This window comes from Myzus persicae, unplaced genomic scaffold (assembly GCF_001856785.1).
Source record: "Myzus persicae strain clone G006 unplaced genomic scaffold, MPER_G0061.0, whole genome shotgun sequence".
NCBI lineage: Eukaryota > Metazoa > Arthropoda > Insecta > Hemiptera > Aphididae > Myzus > Myzus persicae.
Window position 1 is genome coordinate 1,289,123 of NW_019100470.1, and position 24,791 is coordinate 1,313,913.

At 30.3% G+C, this 24,791-nt stretch overlaps 1 protein-coding gene across 4 annotated transcripts in view; it reads left to right on the forward strand.

The window, feature by feature from the left end:
• Positions 1–24,791, forward strand: part of LOC111041473 (inositol-trisphosphate 3-kinase B-like) — a 125,774-nt gene that overhangs the window by 100,649 nt on the left and 334 nt on the right. For all 4 annotated transcript variants that reach the window (XM_022325851.1, XM_022325780.1, XM_022325919.1 and 1 more), the window contains 5 exons: positions 8,456–8,602; positions 14,068–14,195; positions 14,836–14,918; positions 21,349–21,517; positions 21,621–21,692. In XM_022325851.1, coding sequence (XP_022181543.1) covers positions 8,456–8,602; positions 14,068–14,195; positions 14,836–14,918; positions 21,349–21,517; positions 21,621–21,692 — 599 coding nt within the window. The remainder of the gene's footprint in view (positions 1–8,455; positions 8,603–14,067; positions 14,196–14,835; positions 14,919–21,348; positions 21,518–21,620; positions 21,693–24,791) is intronic.

Sequence of the window (24,791 nt, forward strand, 5' to 3'; positions counted from 1 at the left end):
GATGATTTTATTATCAGGCATAAATAAAATAATATTTTTATCTATACTAGACTGTGAATATCAATAACCTGCATATAGGTAGGCCGTAGGCATTGCAATAAAATGCATACTTGCCACTGACCTGTAGAACATAGTAAATTTATCACTATAACTCGCTGTTTTTTTCTTTCTAAAGATTAATAAACAATAATAATAACATGAAAAATTATGAATTAAAAAAAGTGTTGAATAAAATACCACGACATTGAGCGTTTTTAAAATGTTGCCACATCACAGACGGGATTAGTTTTGGCTTTTAGAGAAATCCATCACTTTAATATTTAATATAATACCGTAATCAAAATGTTCGTCGAATAAAATATATATATTATGACAAACCACAAACCTACGAGTGTGTAATATGTGTACTTAATACCGGTCATCGTCGATAAAGACGTTTGTTACGTTCGATATGTATATAAGTGTACTAGGTAAAATATGAACTATTGCGGCAAGCTATCCCGCCAACGATTATAATATATTCTGTGCGTGTTGTTTTTTATCCTCCGATTCCGTCTCATTAATTAAAATAAATTCTGGCGAAGCGAATAGTAGTATTAGTAGTGTCTAATAAATAGTATTATTATTATCATTATTATTAGATATAGTGGAAGTAGTAGTAGTAGCAGTATAGTATAGTATAAACGTGTAGATAGTAATAATAGTGGCTAAGAGACAAACCAGTTTTAAATTGTGCTTCGGGTTGTTAATCAGCTTACATTTTGTAGTTAAAGAATAACACAGATCAAACAGTATGTTATTTTTTAATATGTATATAAATACTTGAGCCCAACTTAATATAGTCTTCGTACATCTGTAAGTATATTAAGTATAGTAGATTATTATTTATATTTTAATTGCGTTTCCTTATCAGTCCACGACGATTTTTAGTATTTGAGTTAAAATATAATATATTATTTAAAATCAATACTTTAAGTGTGATAAAATAGTTTTTATTAAGGAATGAAAGGGATGAATGGGAGATTTCTCTCAGAAGGCTGTTCTCCTACAAAATAATTCTCTGTCCTGAATTTTTGGAACAATTTAATTAGACTTTTGTTATTATGCTTCTTAAAATGCGTTGGTATTATTTTTTAAATTTATATTGTTTTAAAATGTTTCAACGTACAACATGTCACGGGTTATATAAATGTTACATTATTGTGTTACACATAATATGTTGTAACTATTTCTTATGTGGTTTGTTAGTAAATACTAAATACTATTGATTTTGGTGAGTAATGAAAAAAGACGTAGAGCTTAAAAATATAAAAAAAGTAAATAGATGATTTTGTGAGAGTATGTTTTATTCTAAGATGCTGAAGATATTTCCCACAAAATGTCTGGATAAACTTAGCAAAATAAAATATTTTTTTTACAAAAATGAATCTAAAAATAATATAACGTTTTATGATGGAATTTTCATTACAATACGACCAATTTTTACAAATGCTTAATTTTTGTATTCAATAATATTTACAATCTATGCTTGTGATAACACAATAAGTAAATTAGAGGAATAATAATGAGCAGAAGCAAATATTTTACAGATACCTACAAGTTACGACTATTACCCAAGTGATAAGTCCATCTGTATAGTCAATACTCCGTATACAGCGACACATAATATTATAGTCGTCCTCGTTCCTAGGGATATTATCTGCATCTCTATGATATGTATTCGTACGCCACTGCTGTCGATCGTCTGGTCGAAATCGCATTTGACTGACGACAAAAGGGTTGCCGCACATAAATTAATAATAGGTACTGCAGTGTAATGCACGTCGACGAGCGCAGTAAGTTTATTCGCGTATAAATGTATAATATTGGAATATAATATAAGCTTATGTACTCGTATATAGATCGCCGTGAACGATCACGACCTGCACGTTACGCCGCAATTTATTTTCTTTTTTCGCGAAAACCCAATTATATATAACTCCGCTGACGCCACCCACCGTTCAGGTACCTATCTATACTACGACTTCTATCTAGATACACCTCGAACTTTATCTTACACGTACATTATTGTAGCAATTAGGTAAACCCGGCGCATCACCATCATGGGCGACTTGTTGTTTTCTTTTTCTTACGACACATGCGTAGTTATAATTATTATTAAACATCTTTACATACAGGTACAAGACAAACGAACGCCGTACACGTATATTTTGTTATTATTTAGCTTTCGTTGATGAAAACATATTTTGTACACCTCTACGATTGCACGAGAGATTATACAATATAAGCGTTATTATTATTATTATTATTATTTATTAAACGAGAACAATATTTATAGCGTTTTAATTATTGGACGATTAAATCGCTGAGATGTAATTATATTGCGCGAGGAGAGAATAATAAGATTTTAGGGTTGATCGTATCGCGAACATCAATCGCAATATCTTTTGAAATGTTCTCCCCCCCCCCAAATCCCATCTGAAACCTATGAATTGGCGTGGTCCAGCGTGGTCTGACACTTACTCACCCAAGTCGATTTCTTTATCATATACTGAGATAACTGTGTAATATTACACTATCGTATTTTCGTAAGTAAAATATTATATTCTAACGAGAGCTCAAGCGTCGATGCATATTATATAAGTAGTTAGTATAGGTAACTAATATTGGGCTGCTTTGTTATTGTTGCCTTGATGAATTTTTCACGTGCTGGGCTATTAGCGTGACGAGCTGAAAATAAAAATAAATATTAATAATATATTAGTATTTTTATTGGTAATACCATAGACCGATTTTGAGTGTCAATTATAGTCGTATTAAGTTATATATTATACATGCAATTAATTTAAATAAAACAGGCTGCTATAATATGATGTACCTATTTTTTTATATATTATGTTTGAAATTGAGGGTAAGAAGTATCCCGATGATCTGTTGATCTGTTACCTTCTCTTCAAAATTAATGACCGAACTTGATCAAGAAATATTGAATTAATATTGAATTAATTTCCCAAGTTAATATTATTTTCTTACTATTTAAATGTTATTGACAAAATTACCTAATAAAATAATATGATTTAAAATCCCGTGAACCAAATACCCTATCATAGTATTTTCGGTAACGAAAAGTTCGTATATAAAATTACATTTTTTGTGAGAGATGAACCTTCCTAGATTCGGCTTAATACTGGTATAAAACTACTGATCGAAACCTGCAACCATATTATCTGCTCTGTTTTTCATTATATACTTGCAATATAGTATAGTTTAATACCTAACCAAAAAACACAAATTATAATTATTCTCAAACACGTTAGCTGGTTCACACCATTTACAGAAAACCTCCATTGAACCTCAATGTATGCCCTGCGAATCAGTATCGTAACTATTTGATAAAAATTGCATACACCGCCATGTTCACACAAGACACAACAACACAACGGTAAAGCTACGTATCATAATGTATGTGTATAAGATTACAGAAAACGACGTGACGACGACGATAACGACCTGAATTTGTAATACCATTGCCTAAAGCAGACTATATGTGTATATAATACACATCATTTTATAAAATTATGGTTTACAAGACACAACGCAAAATGTAACCACTATAAAAAACAAAAACCATGGTATTGCAGAACCGTAAGGGAAATAATATTAATAATATCATAATGAAATTTGTTTCGCCCGCACACCATTTGGAATCAAATATTGATTGCGATAATATTGTTTATTTATATTATATATTATAGGACTTATATTAATTATAACTTTAAAAAAAACATTGTATCTAACAGGTTATAGGGTAATAATGTATGCCGAACCAAATGTTTTGTGAAATGAATTTATTTGCAGAAAACTTATTTCACTTTTTTTTTTTTAATCACACATCTTAAAAAATAAAACAGGACATAAAATAGTATTATTGTTGCACTATTTGTGTTCGCTTTATAATATTTAACAAATTAATTAACCATTTCGTCGGTTACTTACGGTTACAAGTGCAAAATGTTTGTCGCCATCGAAATTTGATTATAAATGGGACTTGAACCTTTTACGTTTTACCTTTACAGTATTATATTTGACTCTACACAATTAAATTTTTACAATATTTAGATTAATTTTAAGCCAACGCATATTTTGTATACCACAAATATATTTGAACTGTTATATGATAGTCAGTAGTAACAGACATGCACCTAAAAGTTAATAACAATAATAAATTGGCTATTGTATAAATATAAACTTTTCTAATAATATTAACAATATATTAAATATTAAATGCGATGTTTTCGGCAAAAATTAATTCAACCCATCATGTTATTACTAAAAATAAAATGAATGACTTTTACACCCACTTGCGCACTATTTTTCTACTTAACTCGTAACTTTAACAAATTAAAAATAAAGAAAAGTACCTTTAACTTAAAACACAACTTACATTTTTACCTCAGTGACTTTATACTTTACGAGTTAAAAAATAATAATAATTAACTTGGTCGACTTTTGTAACATACTTGTATAGGTAATACAACGATACAACAGCTCACACTTCTTATATATTAGATTCTAATAATTAGAGTGTAAAGGTTTAAATATTTCAGCGAATACTTACAGGTAGAAGTACTCGTTTCTTGGCCCTCGAAGTGTTTTTAAGTTATATTTAAGGTACATAGTTTGAAAAATTCATAATTCGAATTTATTTGTAATCCCCTTGAGATGCCCGTTATCGATACTCTGACTGTACTTCACATACATACCTTATCATTATAGTATATAATTACTATACTATTACTATGTATATTGTGGAATATATCATAGTAAGTAATAGTACTTACCACTTCAGTGAAATAAGAATGTAGTTATAATATTCAGTTATAATCTGACTGTCGTCCGGACCAGTTGTTTTCAGTTTTATCTTTTATTCGTCCCGTTATATTATAGCATGAATTGTCCTAAGTGCAATTATTGTGTGTTGGCTGATTACAACTGTTTTGTTCTAAACTATACCATATTGCTTGTTCGTCTCACCGTTATCTTACTGTCGACGTTCTTAACATGCATATTGCTTTGTGAATGTGTACTAGTTGCAAGTGTGCGAGACTAGGAACCAGAAAATCTCTGTCTTTAAAATATGTTTGGGTCAAATCTACATGTTAAGATACCATTTAAATATCTAAAATAAATTTCATACTTTCGGTAGTATATGAGATAAAACATTTGGTTACTAAAAATGAATTTTCACTTTTGGAACTCAATCATGGAACTAGATAAAGTTTCTAGTCAATTGCGTGGTTCAAATGGTCGTACTTCTTCACTTGAAAATAGAGTCACTCAAAAAGAAAATCATTCATCTAGTATTGAGTCATCCCACTATGTCTGAGACGAAACCATAATATCTGACATTTATAATATACAAGCAAGTTCATATTATTATTTGATGTTATAATATAATGCTTTGGAATCTGATGATCATAAACTAATAACTAAGAAAAAGATAAATTGCCTAACATTTATCCGGCAGCAGTCTCTATAGATTTGGTAGAAAATCAAACATAGTTATCTAAGAATTGAAATTTCAAACACTGTCTGATTTCGAAGGGTATTTACAAGACATAAACTACTTAATTCTCCAAACTACAGTAAGTTCCATTCGCATATCGATGATGCTCAGAATATTGCAACCAGATGATCGTCGTGAATTTCTATCGAGGCTTAAGGAACTCACGGAATTCAATAAACTCCTATAAGATAGCGAAAAAATGTAGTTACAAAGTTCGTCAAAGGTATATCAACCATTTAAAAGAATTAAAAACGGATCAGTTCACAAAAACTTAACTTTATGTATGTATAATTATAAAGTGTTCGCTGACTTAATACCAAGTTAAATAGTCGATGCGTCATGTGTGCTAATATTCATGACTGAAACCATTTATCTGAAACCTGGTATTATATCTTAATATCAATGAGTCTTAATTAGGACGGATATTAACTCAATACGTTTTAATCTTCACAGTTACTTATCACTGTGACCGAAACCCGAATACGAGTAATAATTCTAAGAGAGAAGCGGTAGTTCTGCTATCAGTTACGTATATTAATTTCTGCAGCAATATAAAGATGAAGATAATAATATTAATTTAGGTCTATTAATAATATTAATACATTTTGCACACGTGCCATAAAGTTAATTGTTGCAGCACTGCTTACGCAATATTTTCTATCATTTTGCTAGTTAAAACTAGTAAGTTCCAAATTTTTCTTTTGAAAATGTTGTTTACTGTTACCCCAAACTTAATAGCTTATTAAAATTGTGAAATTGCATTCATGTATTTTATCTGTAACTGTTAGATCAGTTAACATAAATTTGCTATTATTAAAGAAAGTTTTAAAATTTAATTACATTATAGTTGTAAATTGTAATGTTTATTTTCCACATTTCGACATTTTGACATTATTAAAAATTGTTTATTAAGTTTAAGTATGTTAATAACTTAATTATGATTGGCGATTTCAATTCTCTTAAACTCCGATGGTTCCCTATATCTATAGGATTTTTTTCTAACCTATTGAATTAATAATTTTGAATCAAAATTATCTTTTTAAATTTTAATATGTTCGTTATTTGAATGTGTCTATTAGAAGAGATTTCACTACATTGTAATTTCAGACCTGTTAATTCATATTGCTATAATAGTGTTTTATATTATTGGTTTATTGTATTTTATTAGTTACGAAAGATTGTTCATATATATTATCTACAATTTATTATATTATTGAGCCCGGCTTGTTTAAAACTAAGTGAAAAAATAAATACAACAATACGCGCCTTCCATAATACAATAATGTATTAGTGTATATTAAAATTTCACTGAATATAAGTAGTGTTTGTTTTTAATAATTATTATGATGTACATACGAAAAGTGCTTAAACGATTATCGCCATTCATTCACCACGTATATCCTATGTCATAATATAAATTATGTCTTCATGTACTTTCCGTTAATTACGTAAATCATTGTAGTGGAAAATGTTATGTATATAAATAATGAATGCTCATCTGAAGTACCTTCTCAGCTAAAATATATGCGTGTTATTCGGTACCTATACTATACAGGGTTATTGTTTTATAGTGAACTTATTGTAATATCTTAGGAACTACGATAAATTTTGAAACTTAATTTTTTCACCTCACAAACACTATTTCCATTTTTTTCCACAATCATCTAGCACGTTTTGTTGAAATTATATTTTTGGTTTCTCTAAATTCCTTTTATGATGATTCACGTTGACGAAATCACCCCGTACATACATATAATATTATAATGTATACACACAAGTACCTATATAGGTAATATATTTATAATTGGTACAGGCATATTCATTGCACATCGGCTTGGCTTAGTGGCGTCAATGTGTTTAATGACGACTTGTCAACACTTATAATATAAAACATAAACATACGTCATAGGTACCTAAGTATGGACGGAAACGACGACAATTCGCTCTACAGTGACGTACAATAAATTATCATATACATATTACATATGTCGTTTTGGAATATAATAATATATTATTGCAACCTATCGTCGCGCGTATCGCATTACTAATCGATTCGAAGGCGCACCGCAGCGATCATGTACGAAAATCGTTATTATTGTTATTGTATGCAACAACACGGGTACATTAATCGTCGATTGGCATTTTCTAATTTAATTCCACTAGAGGAATTCACTGCGCCCAATTGATCTATTCTTACGTCTGGCGTAGCTGGTAAATAAGCGATATTTTTTTGACGATCAATTTTACTAAGCGCGGGTCGAACTTCAATTTTCACGAACTCAAACTTCCTTTTTTTTTCTAGAACTTTTCAAACATTTTAAATTTTGAACTTAAACCGGATAACGACTATACACGACGCAATCGACAAGCGTGCTGCACCCATATTGGACCAGTACTTTTTACTATTTTTTTTCTGTCCAAAAACCAGAAATGGGTGGCAACTGTTTAGCACAATACTGCCACCAGGTGCCGTATCCTTTATACACCAAATACACTTGAATTATGATTTTGGACTATAGTCCCTAATATGGGTCCTACCGATGAACCAATTTGTACCGATATGTGACCTACCGCTAAATTTGACTTATCCGTCCAGCCGGTATATAATAAAATGATATACAATATTATACGTGCCTCGTAATATGCCTGTTCCTATTGTTGGTAAATGAAAAAAATTGTGCAGAAGTAGCTGGTCACCGCGTGTTGTCATTGTGATGTTATATTATTAAAAATATCAGATCGATTGAAAATTCTTTTTTTTTTATTTTAAAGTATTCCTGAACACCAGCACATCGCATTTATGCTGTAGAATTAAAATACTATTTCCCGAACACATTTTATGTTTTATGAATATAATAATATAAATAACGTGTTTTTATCGTTTCACAGGCAATTTCAAAGCCGGTCCGGAACCTGGAACGATCCTCAAGAAACTTTGTCCCAAGGAACAGTTGTGCTTCCAAGTGCTTATGAAGGATGTGCTGAGACCGTACGTGCCCGAGTACAAGGGCCACTTGACCACCGACGACGGAGACTGTATCCTTTTCAAAAAAAAATCAACTATTTTAACGTTTCTGTAATATATTAAAGCATAGTAATAGGTAGGTATATGCGTTCTTTTCGGGGAATCTTGAACAATAACTACGATGGCTGTCCAATTAAAATGCGAATTTATTTCGTACTCACTCTTAGTAACTCAAGTACAAACATAAAAAATATTACATAGTCATTACGTTCTTTTAATACGATAAAAAAAAATTAAGTTTTTAAGTTCTCATCTGTTAATTTTTTTCACTCATTGCGTATTACAATAATAATATGTACTCGAGCGTTTTCATTTTTAAAGGTCGTACATTTAAGCCACTAATGAGTACTGCAGCTATGACTTCCGAGCCCTGGTCGAGAGCTCGTACCAATGAGTATATTATTGTTACGCACGTCGAGATCGCATGCGAGCAAATACAATAAACGCATTGTAACACGGTATAAATACTAACTACCTAACCTACCTAATGGATGTAGTTATTATAATTCATAACACTATTCTTTTTAAATCACATTTTTACTATCATCATTATTATCTCGTCGAAAGTTTAAAAACAAAACCTAAAAAATATATATATAATATAATTAAGTAATACTATTTTACTGTAGAACAAACATTGAGCCTGGCGACCTCCGTCGGACTGGGTCTTTTACGTCCACACTTCCTAACACGCACACACACACACACACACACACACACACACACACACAAACGCGCGCACGTCACACACGTCAAGCCCTACGTCAGCCCCATCACAAGTCCATGACCTACTCTGTATAATGTAAAATTGAATTAAATACCAATTTTGTTTTTTTCAAACAGTAGCGGGTACGGGCGGTGGCGAATAATGTTATTATCATTATTAATCGTTGGCATTAATATTCCGTTGAAATACGGTCGTTTTCTCCTGCGCCCAGTTTGACGGACGTGTCGCGCCCACATCCGCACCCAGCCCGACACGATAAGGATGAGCAGCCAGACGATGACGTCGTTATCGTTGCCGTCGTCGTCGCAATAAAAAAAATATATGATTTATCGGCTAGGTCGATTTTCAATCTATATTTCTTGAGTCGACGATACCTCATCGTGGAGCGTAGGTTTTATGGGTCGGTCGGGTTTCCTGTATAACTATACGTATAAAGAATAATATGGAATATTATTAAATTATATTGATAATTTGTTATAAACGTGGATCTAAAATCACACCAAATTTAGTCCGAAAAATAACCGATCGAATTCGCAAAATAATATCTAATTACACTGCCACGACCCCCCACAAATCAATTTTTTTTCTGCACTGTTGTGAGTGTCTCCAACCAAATGTTAAGCAATTTTTTTTACATTTTCTCACTAATTATGAATTTGTTCTTCTTTCTAACGGCAATACTGATACATTTTTATCCCACAATAATTAGGAGTAGAATGTTTTTCACGGAATAAAATACTGCTTTTAAGCCTGAAATCAATGTGTTTCGGTTATTTTTCACCGCTGTAAAAGTTAGATATGCATCGACGCGAAATATGATCATACTAATGTGAGTTTAAATAATTCCGAACGATTCCGTACAATTACTGAAACATCTAAATCAAACTCAATTAGCCAACTGCTATGGTGAATCGATGAAAAAAAACTCCATGTACCCATAGGCTGTAGTCCCTATACGTAACACATATCTACTATACAACTACCGTGGTTTAAGTATTAGGTACTATTGTGCCGACGATGATGCCAGCCGTGTGATTTGAAGTGAAACTTTTAAGGAGGGTATAGACACATAAAAGACAGATTTTTCTTCAAATTTCTCTTGTTACAAAATTAGAAACAAGTCGGATGTTGCCATGGTAGCAGTCAATTGTGTCTGTCTAACAATTCTGGGGTTAAAATCGAAATTAAATTTTGAATTACAATTTTAATTTTAATTGCGCTTATCGATATTAGTTTTATTCTGATTTCCATTTAATACAATATATTAATTGAAACTATTTGCTGATTCGATTAAAAAGATTAGTCATTATACATATTAGTTATTACCTGCAAATGATCTATATTGCAGATATTTGAGAATAGACATGTTAGTTATTGTTAAAATTTTAACTTGAATATAATATTTTTTTAATAATATATAGATTTGTAAAAAAAAATATTATAAATTATATTAATAAGTGAATAGTATTTTTAAATAAATATTTATAAATTTATGAAAAAATCAAAATCAATTTGATAAATAAATAATTTTTAATTTCAATATAAATTTTGAATAGGTATCATAGAAAAGTCAATTTTGATTTCTTAGAAAATTTCTATCAATATTTAATTTCGTTTTTGAACTATGATTTAATCAACCAAACCTAATTTAACATCCCAAGTATGTGCGTGAGCCTTAAAAGTAGCAGTAATGATGGTATTAACTATATATTTTTATTAGTTTATACTCATTATACGGCAAAATATGTTATAGACAGTTTTCGACACTTATTTCATCATTTTCGTTTAACAGTTTATCAGTATTCAAAATTGACATACTTTGATTATTTTCGTCATCAATTTGATTTATCTGAAAGAAATATACTTTCATACTATGCATAATAATAATAATTATAATTACGTTATCACAAAGGCCTCGTTGATAATTTGTTTTGAAAATCATGCCTATCAGGATTAAATTTCACACACATTTGAAGTTTGTTTATGCTTGAGACTTTAGAAATCATATTAATAGATTAAACTGAATGCAGTTTGTAATGTTATGACTTCAAATTATGAAAGCCAAAAGTCTACCTCTAACGTAAACATATAAATGATGTATTGTTTTTCCGAACAGCGGAGAAAATATAAAATAGTACACTACGTTATATGTACGCGTCTTCTCACTTTTTGACGTTATGTACGTGACTTCTCAGAATCTTAAATAATAGTTTTCCGAAAAAAGCTTACTTTTTTACAAATATACTGCAGTATACGCGATATAGATTCCTACTTGCAACCGGCAACATAATATCAACATATTATATTAATATTATTGTTATTATTTTGTCGTCGTCTAGAATTGTTTTTACCAATTTTTAATTTTTTCGTTAAAATATTATTTTAAATACTCTGTATAATGACTTCTATATTATATTCAACGCTCGATGCGGCCTCGACAGTTTATTTCGATTCACTTTTTAAATTTTGATTTAATGTTAATACTTTGACGGGCCAGTGAATAAATGATCATGGGCCAAATTTGGCCAGAGGGCTGTACTTGGTCACCACTGATATATAGTATCGACAATCTGGGTGACAAACGATCAAAATATATGGTTGTTATAATCATTTGTCATCCTTATATTGAGCTCAGAATCAGTCATTATTATCTCACGCACAAAGTGTGGGCAAATCAAAGTTGTTAAGAAACAAAATAATGAAAATGTCAGTTATTTATAACTTTTGAGTATTTTTTTTTAACAAAACATTCACACATTTTTATAATTTTTAAGTAATAAACAAACATGTGTTCTCGTTTCTTCTGCGTTGCATAGCTACAGCTATGGTTAATAATTATAGCCACTGTGGCCACTGTATCCATATAATCGATTAAAAATATGAATAATGATACTAACTACTTTGTAAATAGTTAAAAATTTACCTGCAGCAATATATTTATAAATATTATGTATATATGCTATATTTGACAGCATATAACTTATTCCATCCTCGAATTTTCATTATCTTTATGCCTCAAGCATACACAATTGAAAATTTAACTTTTTAAATTAAAATTGATTACAAAACACCCATAATAATAACTGTAAATATATATTTGCAAGTTTAAAGTATAGTAAATATGTTGATAATATTTACAATTTTATATACAGTGTAAAATTATTAAACGTATATAATATATATATAATATATATGTATACATACTTATAGCCACCAGGCTTAAAAAATAATAAAAGTATAATTTTAAATAGGTATGTAAAACGACGTATTTAGTTCACTTAATAAAAATTGAGCACCTAGGAAATATATGCATTAAATGGAATAAATCATAACAAATTGTATTATAGCCAATACCTTTTTTTATTTTATTAGACATGTTCTAATAAAAAATGTATTACAAATATAAATCGGTTTGTATTTATTATTATATAATTGGTCTAATTTCAAAAATTATAAAATATATTGATAGATCATGGATTGATATAAATTAGCAAGATTTCCCTATTACCTCTATTTGCCATCAAATCTCCCAAACCTATTATCCTGGATCTATATTAGCCTTAGTTCACAAATTTAAATAACTCAAAAACTACTTTTTCGAATTTTGATTTTGATACGTCAACATTCTCAGAAAAATTATCCGCTAAATTATGTCAAATGAGAGGTTTCGTTTAAATAAAAGAAGTTTGCATGTCCACAAAAAACTCCCCGTGTAATACAAAAAATATCAAGAATTTAAAAATTTTAGTATATTTAAAAATTCAAAAAGTCAGATCCTAAATAACTACATTATTGATAAATAAAAAGGGAGTGAGAGCAAGCTTGGTGAAAAACATTGTCATAATATATTATACTATATAGTCGAATAATAGGTATACCTATGGAGTTGTATGTCTTAAAAAGTTAAAACCGATTTATAATACAATCTATAGGTAATTTGACATCGTGTTCAAATACTTCAAATATTAACTATAGATGTGTATAGAAACACGAGATGTGTATACCTACGAGTTCGCTAAAAAACATAAAAATTAATTTTTGATTGCACCACCCGGTTTGTGACAGAGGTAGTAATATAAAATAATAATGATAGTATAATGCAAATGTGTAATTGGATATGATGCGTTTTCGCGTGGTCGGAGAACACTCATTTGCATGCGTTATACGCGCAGCGGTGACGACGACGAAATCCAAAGTTCGGAGAGTATCGGAATACACATCACGAATGTGGGTGTTCCGTGTACGTACGCATATATATGATAATACTATAATAATGACGATCCTATATATTATTACAACGTGTAAGCCTTATTAGACGACGCACCTGAAGTTGGCACCCCAATCTTAGTCCACAACGCAGTAAAAAACATATTTTTCAATTTTTTTTATCAACGTTGCAAAAAAATGACACCTGCTTGGAGCCAGTTTTGTTATGTGCTGGATCTGATCGAACAAAGTCGGGGTGTGAACTTCACGTATATCGAATACTGTGCATCGACGATCGACCTCAGTGGTCAATCTTAAACCGTCGTATAAACTACACAATTCGCTCTCTATAATAATATATGAACGTGAGGGGGGGGGCTGGCGAAATGTGTGCGGCAATTGCCTATCTATATAACGATATATAGCTACTATGATGATACCAGCGATTTACGAACCTCTATGTATCACAATATACAACGATACGAATATACGATGATGATATTATGTGAGTGATGTATTTTTTCCGTGACTCCCAACCCACAGTATATCTTCAGCTAGAAGACTTGTTGGGTGACTTCACTTCACCGTGCGTCATGGACTGCAAGATCGGCGTCAGGACGTATCTGGAAGAGGAACTGGCTAAAGCCAAAGAAAAACCCAAATTGAGAAAAGTGAGTACAAGCCCTTCAAGCAATATCATTATAATATAACTGCAACTAATGATTTTTATATTATCAAAGAACACTTATTGTTTCAAATGTTTCAATAACTAAAACAACGTTATTAAAAATATTTTTTATACAATTTTAGGTTGTTCCAAAACGATATTTTCGTGAACAAATTTTACTTCCATTATTTTTTATCGTAATCAATTTTTTCAACTCCTTTACTTTTTTAATGACTTAACATTTTTGATTTTATGTTCTGAAACAAAGAATTATTCAGAGTATTTCAATGTATAGAAATCGTATTTCAGAAGAGTAGTCATTAAATACTTCTAATACCCATAAAATCGATTTTTATGTACCGCGAAGTACTGCGAAAACCTATTCTGATTTGGAATAAGGAATTCAAAATGTATAGTGTCATAAAAAAAGTAAAAAACTTGAAAAATAAGAATGATAAAAAAAAAAATTAACAGACTTAAAATATTATGTTTATTATAATATTTTGTTTTTGAAATAACGAGTATTTTTTAATAATATAATTACTCTATTTACGAGTAATTTATAAACTATATATTTTATCGATTATATTAGTTAATATAACACATTATTATTACTAAAAATTTGTGTTTACGCTTGTGTTTAGGACATGTACGAGAAAATGATTCAAATCGACCCGAACGCACCGTCGGAAGAGGAACACCGACTGAAGGGTGTGACAAAACCGAGGTAAGCAAAGTATTGAAAAATTTACAATTTTTTTTCACTAATCGTTTTTGCGTGTCATAAATAAAATAATAACAATAATTAATTCCTACCTATATATTTAAATATAGTGAGTAGTGAACTATATCGTTACGGTAGACTAGATTTATTGTAATATACCTATATGTTTCGCGTGTGTGCGCAAAATATGCACTTCTCTCAAACACACACACACACACACACAAACACGCACACACGAAAACTCTAGAGATTTGCGAGTCTCATAATAATATGTGGTCATAATTATATCGTAATTTATAGTAGCCGAACGAGTTTGAGTATAATATAATAATATATAATATTATAATATATAATATACGAGGCCGGTTGCGCCGTCGCCGAGAAGAATGATTTCTAACGCCTTTCTTTGATCGAGAAAAACGCGTCGTACACAATTATAATGATAGTACGATATATAATAATAATGATAATAATAATATTCGTTTCAATTGCTCGCTCGCACGTATATTATAATTACGCGCGCGCCACTCTCTGCTATGTGGTGTACATATTGTAACATAATAATATATATATATTATATATATTATATTGAATTATTGCCGTAATAAAATTAAGCACATAATATATGTCTTAATAACCCGAGAGTTTTTTTGCATTTTTTTCCAAAACTACACGACATCTAATATTATAAATAAGTATATATTCTGTCGAAGACCGCAGCGCAGTCTTCCAGCACACGTGGTGTATAGGTCTCTAAAACCATAATTGGCAATATATACATTTTTCTTTAAAGTTTTAAAGAGAATATCTATTTCTTTTTAACGTTGATGTTAAATTAATTTTTTAAATAAGAATACAACTAAAAATTTTAATGTGCTCCAATTGTGAAAAAAGCATTGTGTGTCAAAACCCAAAAAATGATTATAATGATAATAAATGGCGATAAAATTGGATGATCTTGTAAAAATTTGGCATTATAATTAGGTATCGTTAAAATTATATTATTAAAACGTCTTTTAAAAACACAACAAATTTAAATGAAAAACGAATGTTTCCGGTTAAATGAGTATCAATTAGCATATTTGTATTATTATATTACCCAGATGTATCCTAATAGAACTTATAGCAGCGTTGTCCAGTGATATTTCCAATTTCTAACGTGTATTACGTAACCATCATTTGGTATAAGAAATGACCGTACGTTACGTGTGTATATCATTATCGGCGAATAAATATATTCGATTAATAATAATATACAATATTAGGCAAGTATATATATATGTTAACCCGAAGCCGCTGTTTAATCGAATTTTTTACAACTTTATAATGGCACACCATATAATGTAGATATTATTGATGTGATTATATTATGTGCAGCGACGATTAAATAATAAGCCTGCTTGTAATAATATGATTAAAAAATATTATGTATTTCGTCTTCGTTTTGTGAGTTCCTATTTAATCACGTTCGCGATAAACCAGAACAAATTATCTTTCGAATTCAATATGTCAGATGAAAAATACCGATCACGAAAACGAACAAATTCTTTCTCGTCGGTGTCGGTTCGAGACGGGTTTTGTCGACATAAAAAAATCGTTCATAATATTATTATCCCAAGTTTACGCGTGTGGTATTTACGCACGTGGTTACTGAATTACGGAAATCATAACCTCGTGTCGTCTACCTAGATACTACCCGGCTAGTCATCTACCATACACAAATCGACCAAAACCATTAAAATAAAACAAGTAGCAAAATCGATCGAAAAATACAATTTTTCTCTTGAGCGTTTTACTTTGAACTTACATATTTCACAAATTTTAAATAGTAATTCAAAAAATAGTACTACCATTAGACTTATATCGGCTGTCGAATATTTTATTTATTTTTATTGTACTTGATTGTATATTATAACTTGGCATGAGACTAAACTATATATTTTATTGGAAGCCAAATAGTACCTACTACCTATATGAGATTTGTCATATGTTTAAGGCGAAGGATTCGCAACTTTTCTATTAAAAAAAAATGAAATTTATTTCAGTTGCTGTCTATTAATATTATTTTTCCTCCAAAGATTTCCGTTTCCGCTCAAAATACTGTTTCAATATAAATCTATAAATCTAACTGACCACTGTATGATCAATTTTATTATTAAAAATCTCAACTGTCAGTCGTTTTTACGTCACATATCGTCTCTTACATAAATTATGCATATCCTTCTTTTCATATTATAATGAAAAAATTTAATATGAATTAATGAAAAAAAAAATAATGTGTATAATAGAAACATATAAATAATTCCAAGTTAAATTTTTAAAAACAAAAAAGGTCAAATATCAAACCCAACGCCTGGGAGTGATTTTGCACAATATCCCGTTACATAATATTTTATGAAATAAAGTAAAGGTATTGTTGGGGTGAAATTATTCCATAAAAACTACTAAAATAAAATAAAAATAAAAAAGGTTCAATACTAACAATATAACCGTTTTGATTAATCATCGATCCGCGTAAACTTGTTTTCGAAGTGACGTTATACAACATAGCATATATATATATAAGTATGAGTGTGATCAAGAGCGACAAGGATAACAAACTACAACTGCTCAGGTGCGACGGCGTTTCGAATGCGAAACACAATAATATAATAAAATAATAATATTGCGTGTTTTTTTCTCCGTCAACAACTGTTTCAAATTGAATAGTGTACAGGGTGACTTACTACATGTTATTTTCTTTTCATTTAATAATGGATTCAATCAAATTGTGAATTCTGAATTTTGGAATTATAATATATATTCAAGGACCTTGTTTTCGCTTTCATATACTTAGACTTCTTACACCATTTAAAGAGTGTCTTTTGATGATGCACATTTTTTTTCATCAAATAAGAATCTACCACATTTTGTGGAAATTATGAAACTGTGATTATGTATTAGTATCAATATAAAAATTCGAATCAGTAGTTTCGGAAATTTGGCATTATTAGGATGTAAATATAGTAGGTACCTTAGGATAATAATCCTTAAAAATGTTTTTTCAAAAGTATAAAGTTTTAAACATGTTATATTTAATCTAGCACGTATTTTACTTAGACAAGAATTATGCAAAATATAAAATGTTGATAGATTAATATTAGTCATCTGCTACTATAATTCTGAATTCATCATCATGCCTCCATATCTTCTAAATCTATTATCGTGGACATCTTATACTTAGTACACAAAGATAAGTAACTCAATAACTACTTTTTCTAATATCGATTTTAATGCATCAACATTTTCGAAAAATTATTCACTCAACAATATTTACAAGAAAATAAATGTTATTGTCGTATGAAGAAGTGGATAGCTGGTTTCACTATAGTATTATACACTATATTAAATACGAAATCTATGTGGATATAGAAGTATTTGAAATTAAAGGTATATTGAGTGTATACTTACGAATTCTAAAAATCAGAATTTGAACATAAAATCAACTACTGACTGAACAACTCGAGGGCGAGTGTTTCTCAGGTGCGAATCACTCTGTATAATATGCGATTCGAGTGCTAGCGTTTATTCATCACGTGATATTATAAAGACGTCGCACCGCAAACGTACATTAATATGAAATTACGTTTGATGTATACCTCTTATATTATACACGCGTAACGTATTATTATTATCGTTATTATTACAATCGATCTTTTATCTCTCCTTATTTGTACGAATACGTGTTGTTGTAGCCGTCGTGTATAATATTATTTTTATATAGTGTGTAATAATTAATTAGACGTAGGTACCTCTTCCATACGAACGATGCGTGTGTTGATGGGGCTAAGAGCAAAAAAAAAATTATGAAGTATTCGATCGCGTAGTAGGTATCAAGTATTACAATATATTATGTATTGTAATAATCGGTGTTTAAATTTAAAAATAACAAGTACCTATCGTTTTTATGTTCCATTTGGCAATTTGGACGTTAAAACTGTGTGATTACAATTTTAATGTTTAACGTTATTGTTAATTTTATTTTATCGTCGTTTAACTCTGGGTATTATATTTTAAACGTTTTTTTAAATTTAATTTTAAGTTTTAAGTTAAGCACGTTACAACAAAAATCAAAATTGTAAACAACCAATAACCATGACATTGAATATAAACATGAGAGTTAGTTGAATAACAGAAATATATTGTATACTAATTAATACGTTTTAAATTTTTATTATAACTAAAATTAAATATACAATTAAATAGTTCGGAAAATATTAACTATTGTATAGATATCCAACTTTGATAGTTTGATGGTTCATTGTCATAAGGTTAAAAAATGAATACAATTGAATTGGAATAATAATAAATGTCATAGGTATTGTCATAAATCAAACAAAAAATCACTGCAAAGTTTTTCTTTTAATGTAACTATTTGTTTACCTTACATAATATTATACGTTAACTAATCTTAAAATTCATGGTTATTGATGTATTTTGTTTAATGGTAGGTGCTAGAATTTTTTGTTCTTCGTTATCTCAATGATATTTTTTCGTTATAAAGTTATAAATATTATAAATATGATATTTATGATATTAATATATATTTCCCTACAAGATATTATATTATATTAAGTGCGGCATGATAATATACCATAAAATACTTAATAATATAATGTAATATTTTAATGCGACGTATACGCATCGTGTGTAAAAATATATTTTATTGCGGCGCTCTTTACTCTTACAATAAACAACAACAACGCGAACTTCGTTGTACGTGTAGTGTTTTATTTGACTACGTGAATAATATTATGTTATAGACATTAGACTATTGCCGCTGAGTTATCGTGTACGTAAATAATTGGGTCGTTCGCTCAAAGTCTTATAGGTCACGATTATGCCTATCTAACGTGTTATTATTGCTCGAAAAAGACCGCGCGAACGATTGTATTGCATATTTTAATAATGTATAGATATATGTTTTGTACTATCATCCGAAATTCCGGATACGAATATTCCGTTTCCGGGCGTCTTCCTGCCGCTTTTATATAGCTCGTCTCTCTCGGCGCCGCGACGACGCAAACCCGTGTACGTGGGTGTCTAACCATATAGGTGTAGTACGCCTTCAAACGCGCGTAAATAAAATATTCATACATCGGTATCCTGTAATTATGTTAATATATCGTGTATTTTCTTACGTAGGTACCTTTAATATTATGTTGTGTACGACGATGAAAACACCGAACATATCTATATCCACCGATACATGGGTAGGTTAGGTTAGGTAAATAACAATAACCGACACGGTGACCACGAGTGGTATACCTATACATAGGTAATAGCTTTTCAGAGTGATTCACTATCGAACCTGTTCATCCGAAATTTTTTTTAAATAATGAATTGTTTGGTTCAAGTTCTGATTTTTGAAATTTTCAAGTCAACTTAATTGGTGTGAGGTATATAATATGAATATGTTATACATTTATGAAATAATTTCTAATGCTCAGATTTCTTATGCCGGTTGAGAAGTGTACTGTGACAATGCCAACTTTTTTTTTCCAAATGAGAATCACTCTGTTTTCTAAACACTTTGATGTGTCTATAATTACGAAGTCGGAGGAGTAGTTTTTGACTTTTTGACTTAGTGTACTAAGAATATTATTATAGTTCACCGTTGTAGGTTTAGGATATATGTGGACAATGATGATTTGAATATTATAATAAATTATATTGATCTTTTAACATTTTATAATTTTTCAAAACTAATCTAGTATAATAAATATTATATGTTGAATCATTATAATTGTCTTGCAGTATTCCAAAATATTTTTTGAGGTCTATTATAAAGATATTTTGTAAGACATAGAATAAAAGTCCTTTTTTATAGCTCATACTGTTCATTGAAATTTAGATTTAGATACATCAATATTTTCAAAAAATCATTAATAATTTAAGTAGTGTAAACTACAGTACTAGCACTGGTTCTCATTTAAAAAATAATAATATTGCATCACCACAGGACATTCCTAAAATAGAACAAAAAATAGTACAAAGCATTTCAACTCTCATTGCATCTCTGTTTGACGTTTTTTCACAAGTATTTAATGAGAGAACAAAACACGTCAACACTTTCGTGGTAATGACTATCACGTCGTGATAATAAAATATATACAATACACATATTATAATATAGAAATGATTGAAGAAAATGACTTAATATAATAATATTATTTCCTTCACAAGTAACTTGGTAATGATTTAAAAATAAAAATGTTATTCGTGCTCAAATAGGCTGAACAAAAATCTGAGCTCAGAATGTTATGATATATGGTTTATAATATTTTGGCGACGTCCTCAACATATGACCACCTTTTTGTGTAGCGGTACAGCATCGATATGAATACGTATTACTATAGATAGTTTTTATCATGAATCCCGTTTCCACCCATAGGTACATGGTTTGGAGGGAGACGATTTCGTCGACTGCCACGTTGGGTTTCCGGATCGAGGGGATCAAGAAAAGCGACGGAAAATCGAGCAAGGACTTCAAGACGACAAAGAACCGGGACCAGGTGATCGAAGCGTTTCGAGATTTTGTCGCAGGTTTACCGCACGTAATCGTGAGTTGTACCTATATTAATATACCTTCTATATTATACCCTACACACTAAATTCAATGTTATCTTTAATGACTGCGCTTTTCGCGCACATCGTGTTTTGCAGCCCAAGTACATCAGCCGACTGAGAGCGATCAGAGACATGCTGGTGGAGTCCAAGTTTTTCACCACGCACGAGGTTTGTCACGAAATCCGTACATTCACCTACTCGGTGTTGTGCTATAATATTATCTGAGAATTGGTATCTATTCAAATAATTTTTTCGAGTATTGAACAAGTGCTTGAGTAAATTTTAAATACTATTCGACTGTGATGAACACTTTCCTTCAAATACATTTTTTCTTACTTTTAATTTAAAATTTGGAATCGTTATAAAAATATACGATCACAGCCATTAATTTAAAAAATATATCACTGCTAATATGACTCATACGTGTTTTGAACAAACAAAGGGTTTTAAAGAATGAAACATTATTTTATATGATACAATTGACACAAAAATAGGTACAGGCTAATTTATCTTAAACAATAAAACTTTAATCAATAAAATATACTCCACATATTATACGTAATACTAGAATTAATAATTATTATTCACTGCTATTACGTAAATTATTTAAATCTAGTTGTTAAAACCCTCAAACAAAGCGTTACTGAAACTTAAAGTTTTTAAATAATTAATTAATAAGCACATTTTATATTTAAAAATATAATGATAGATAAAAAGGTAATAGTATTCACAATTGGTCTCAAATACTTAAGTAAACTACAAGAAAAAGTATTTTTTACAGATATTTTTTAGAGACGCAAAAATCCACTTTAGTTATCGTATTTACTATTTCACAACAATCTCTATGAATTCATCGTACAAATAATGAAAACGCAAGCAGTCTTTGAGTCGCCATGGCGAATATTTACGAATTTTCCGGAAACGTGTCTTCAATCCGGTTCCCAACTCAAAGTAGACTTATAGATATTTGTTGCGTAGTTGTCTCGAACTCTTATTAATTGCGTAGTTCACTTGGGTGGGGACCAGTGTTGGATCATCCACATCGAATGTCGTATAAAACGGGTTGTTTTAATTTGCTTTTCTATACTGTACACTAGTGCGTTATGTTAAGTGCACTCTAAGTTATTGACAACAATTACCTAGGTGACCTTAAAGTAATAAAATACGAATTATCACTTCAAAGCATACCTATGAAGTTCATTAACGTGCTCACAGTCCACTCCAGAACCTGATATCAGTCTAGTTAAGTATTGAGTAAAAGTATTGGTGTTCATAATTCATGTATTCAAATACAATCTTGGGAGTCCAAAATCAAATAAATTGAAAACTATAGCCCCAATTTGTAATTTTCTTGTAGCTAAATATTGTGACCGAAATAAACCCAATGGAGTGAATAGCGTCACACTACTATTTTCCACAAATTAGCTGCTAAAAATGCTTACGAATTCCTAAAACCAACCTTCATTTATTTCGAAATTGAGCTTTTTAATTAAAACTCGTTTGGTGTAATTTGAACAAGACGGGGAACCAAATTGTACTCACGTTCGCATAATATTATGCTAAATGCATTGTTGCCACAGTTCATAATTTTATTTACAAGCATGATGGTTGCGTTTATTGTAGATAGTAAATAAACCAAAAAGGTGAAGAGGTGGCGGTAAATTCTATTGTCTTGGCAGTACCTCCATGATATAACTAAATATCCGGCTACACTTTGCCGCTACCGCCAAAGTAGTGATAATGATATGTTAATTTATACTATGAATAGTATGAATGTTGTAAGCGTTTTTCGATAATTTTATAATATTTTCGTTCATCGGCTAATCAGTATTCAAATTTCAAATGATTATTGTTGTTATCAATTTTATTTCTGTATAACAATAATGCTTGATGTTGGAAGGTCCGGCATAGGTGCAACGACAGGACCAATTTTTTAGAGAGGCTGTAACGTATCAGGTTTTAATTTTGCATAATTAACACATTTTAAAAATCTTGTGACTTCGTACTCGTCCTTAAACAATTTTTTGCTCTTTGCAGAAAACATTTTTAGTGAGTTATAGGTACACTATCCAATGTATATTTGGGGGAGGGCTCAGCTCCCAATATCTCCCTATGGCTGCACCAATCGTTGTTAGGGAGAGGTGAAATCCTCAACATCATTGTGTTAGGAAAATTATCTGAATTAAATCATCCACGAGACTGCACTGTTATATTATTATTAATTATTACTCGTATATTATAGTAAATCGGTACACGCGGTATATACAGCTGGTATGCCCGTGAATCGTACGTTTAAGCGATTGTGACGTGTACATTATAATATTTGTTATGGTCGCCGGTGAAAGTATAATAATAATGCCTACCGCCGGTATACTATCTCATTAACAATAATAACACGAGAAATAATAGTATTTATAAAATATGCGTTTTCGTTGGACCGTTCTATCAGTTTTTTTTTTAACATAATATACGAAAACAAATTGTAATCTACATTATTTTTCAGTACCGCAAACACATTCAACGACAACGTTTGGCACGATAATTACGTTGCGGAAATTCCGTAAAACTCATTTTTTTTAAAAGAATCTAACATAAACCAACTTACTTGTGGCGAACGACGTGACGTTTCGTGTCCTCCGTCTGCACACTAAACGGCGTTTTATTTTTAAATAGCATAAGAGTTAAATCATATTATTGTGTAGTCGTCTCGGAAAAAAATTTGTCGATACTGTTTACAAAATTATAACCTTCCGACAAGACGAACATAAAAAATAAAAAAGATAAAACACGTTTAACGTTAAAACAAACATGAACATCAAAAATCGACTCGTCAAAACTCATGAGATATCGTGGTGCCATATTGCTTGCCTACTTCACGGCGTTAAGGGGCCCCGTGAAATCGCGTTTTCCACAATTTTTATCGGTTACAACTTTACAATAGTTCGTACATATAAAAGTAATCCATCCATGACCGTGAGCAAAAGTTGATTTTAATCTTTTACCAACGATAAAGTATAAGGGTTACTATCCCGATACTTCACTTCCAATATATCTGAATTTTTTCTACCATTAATTTTACTACTGATTATTTTTACTGTTTCTGTTATACTGACTTTAGAATTTGCACCTAAATATTTCCTAGAAAAAAACCAATGTATCTGCTGTAATGCTATAGCAAGTAGACCTCCTGTAGGCCTTGCAGTTAATCGTGTCGAGTTTTTAATGTAGGATACATTATTATAACAATATACATGGAGGTGTCATGTA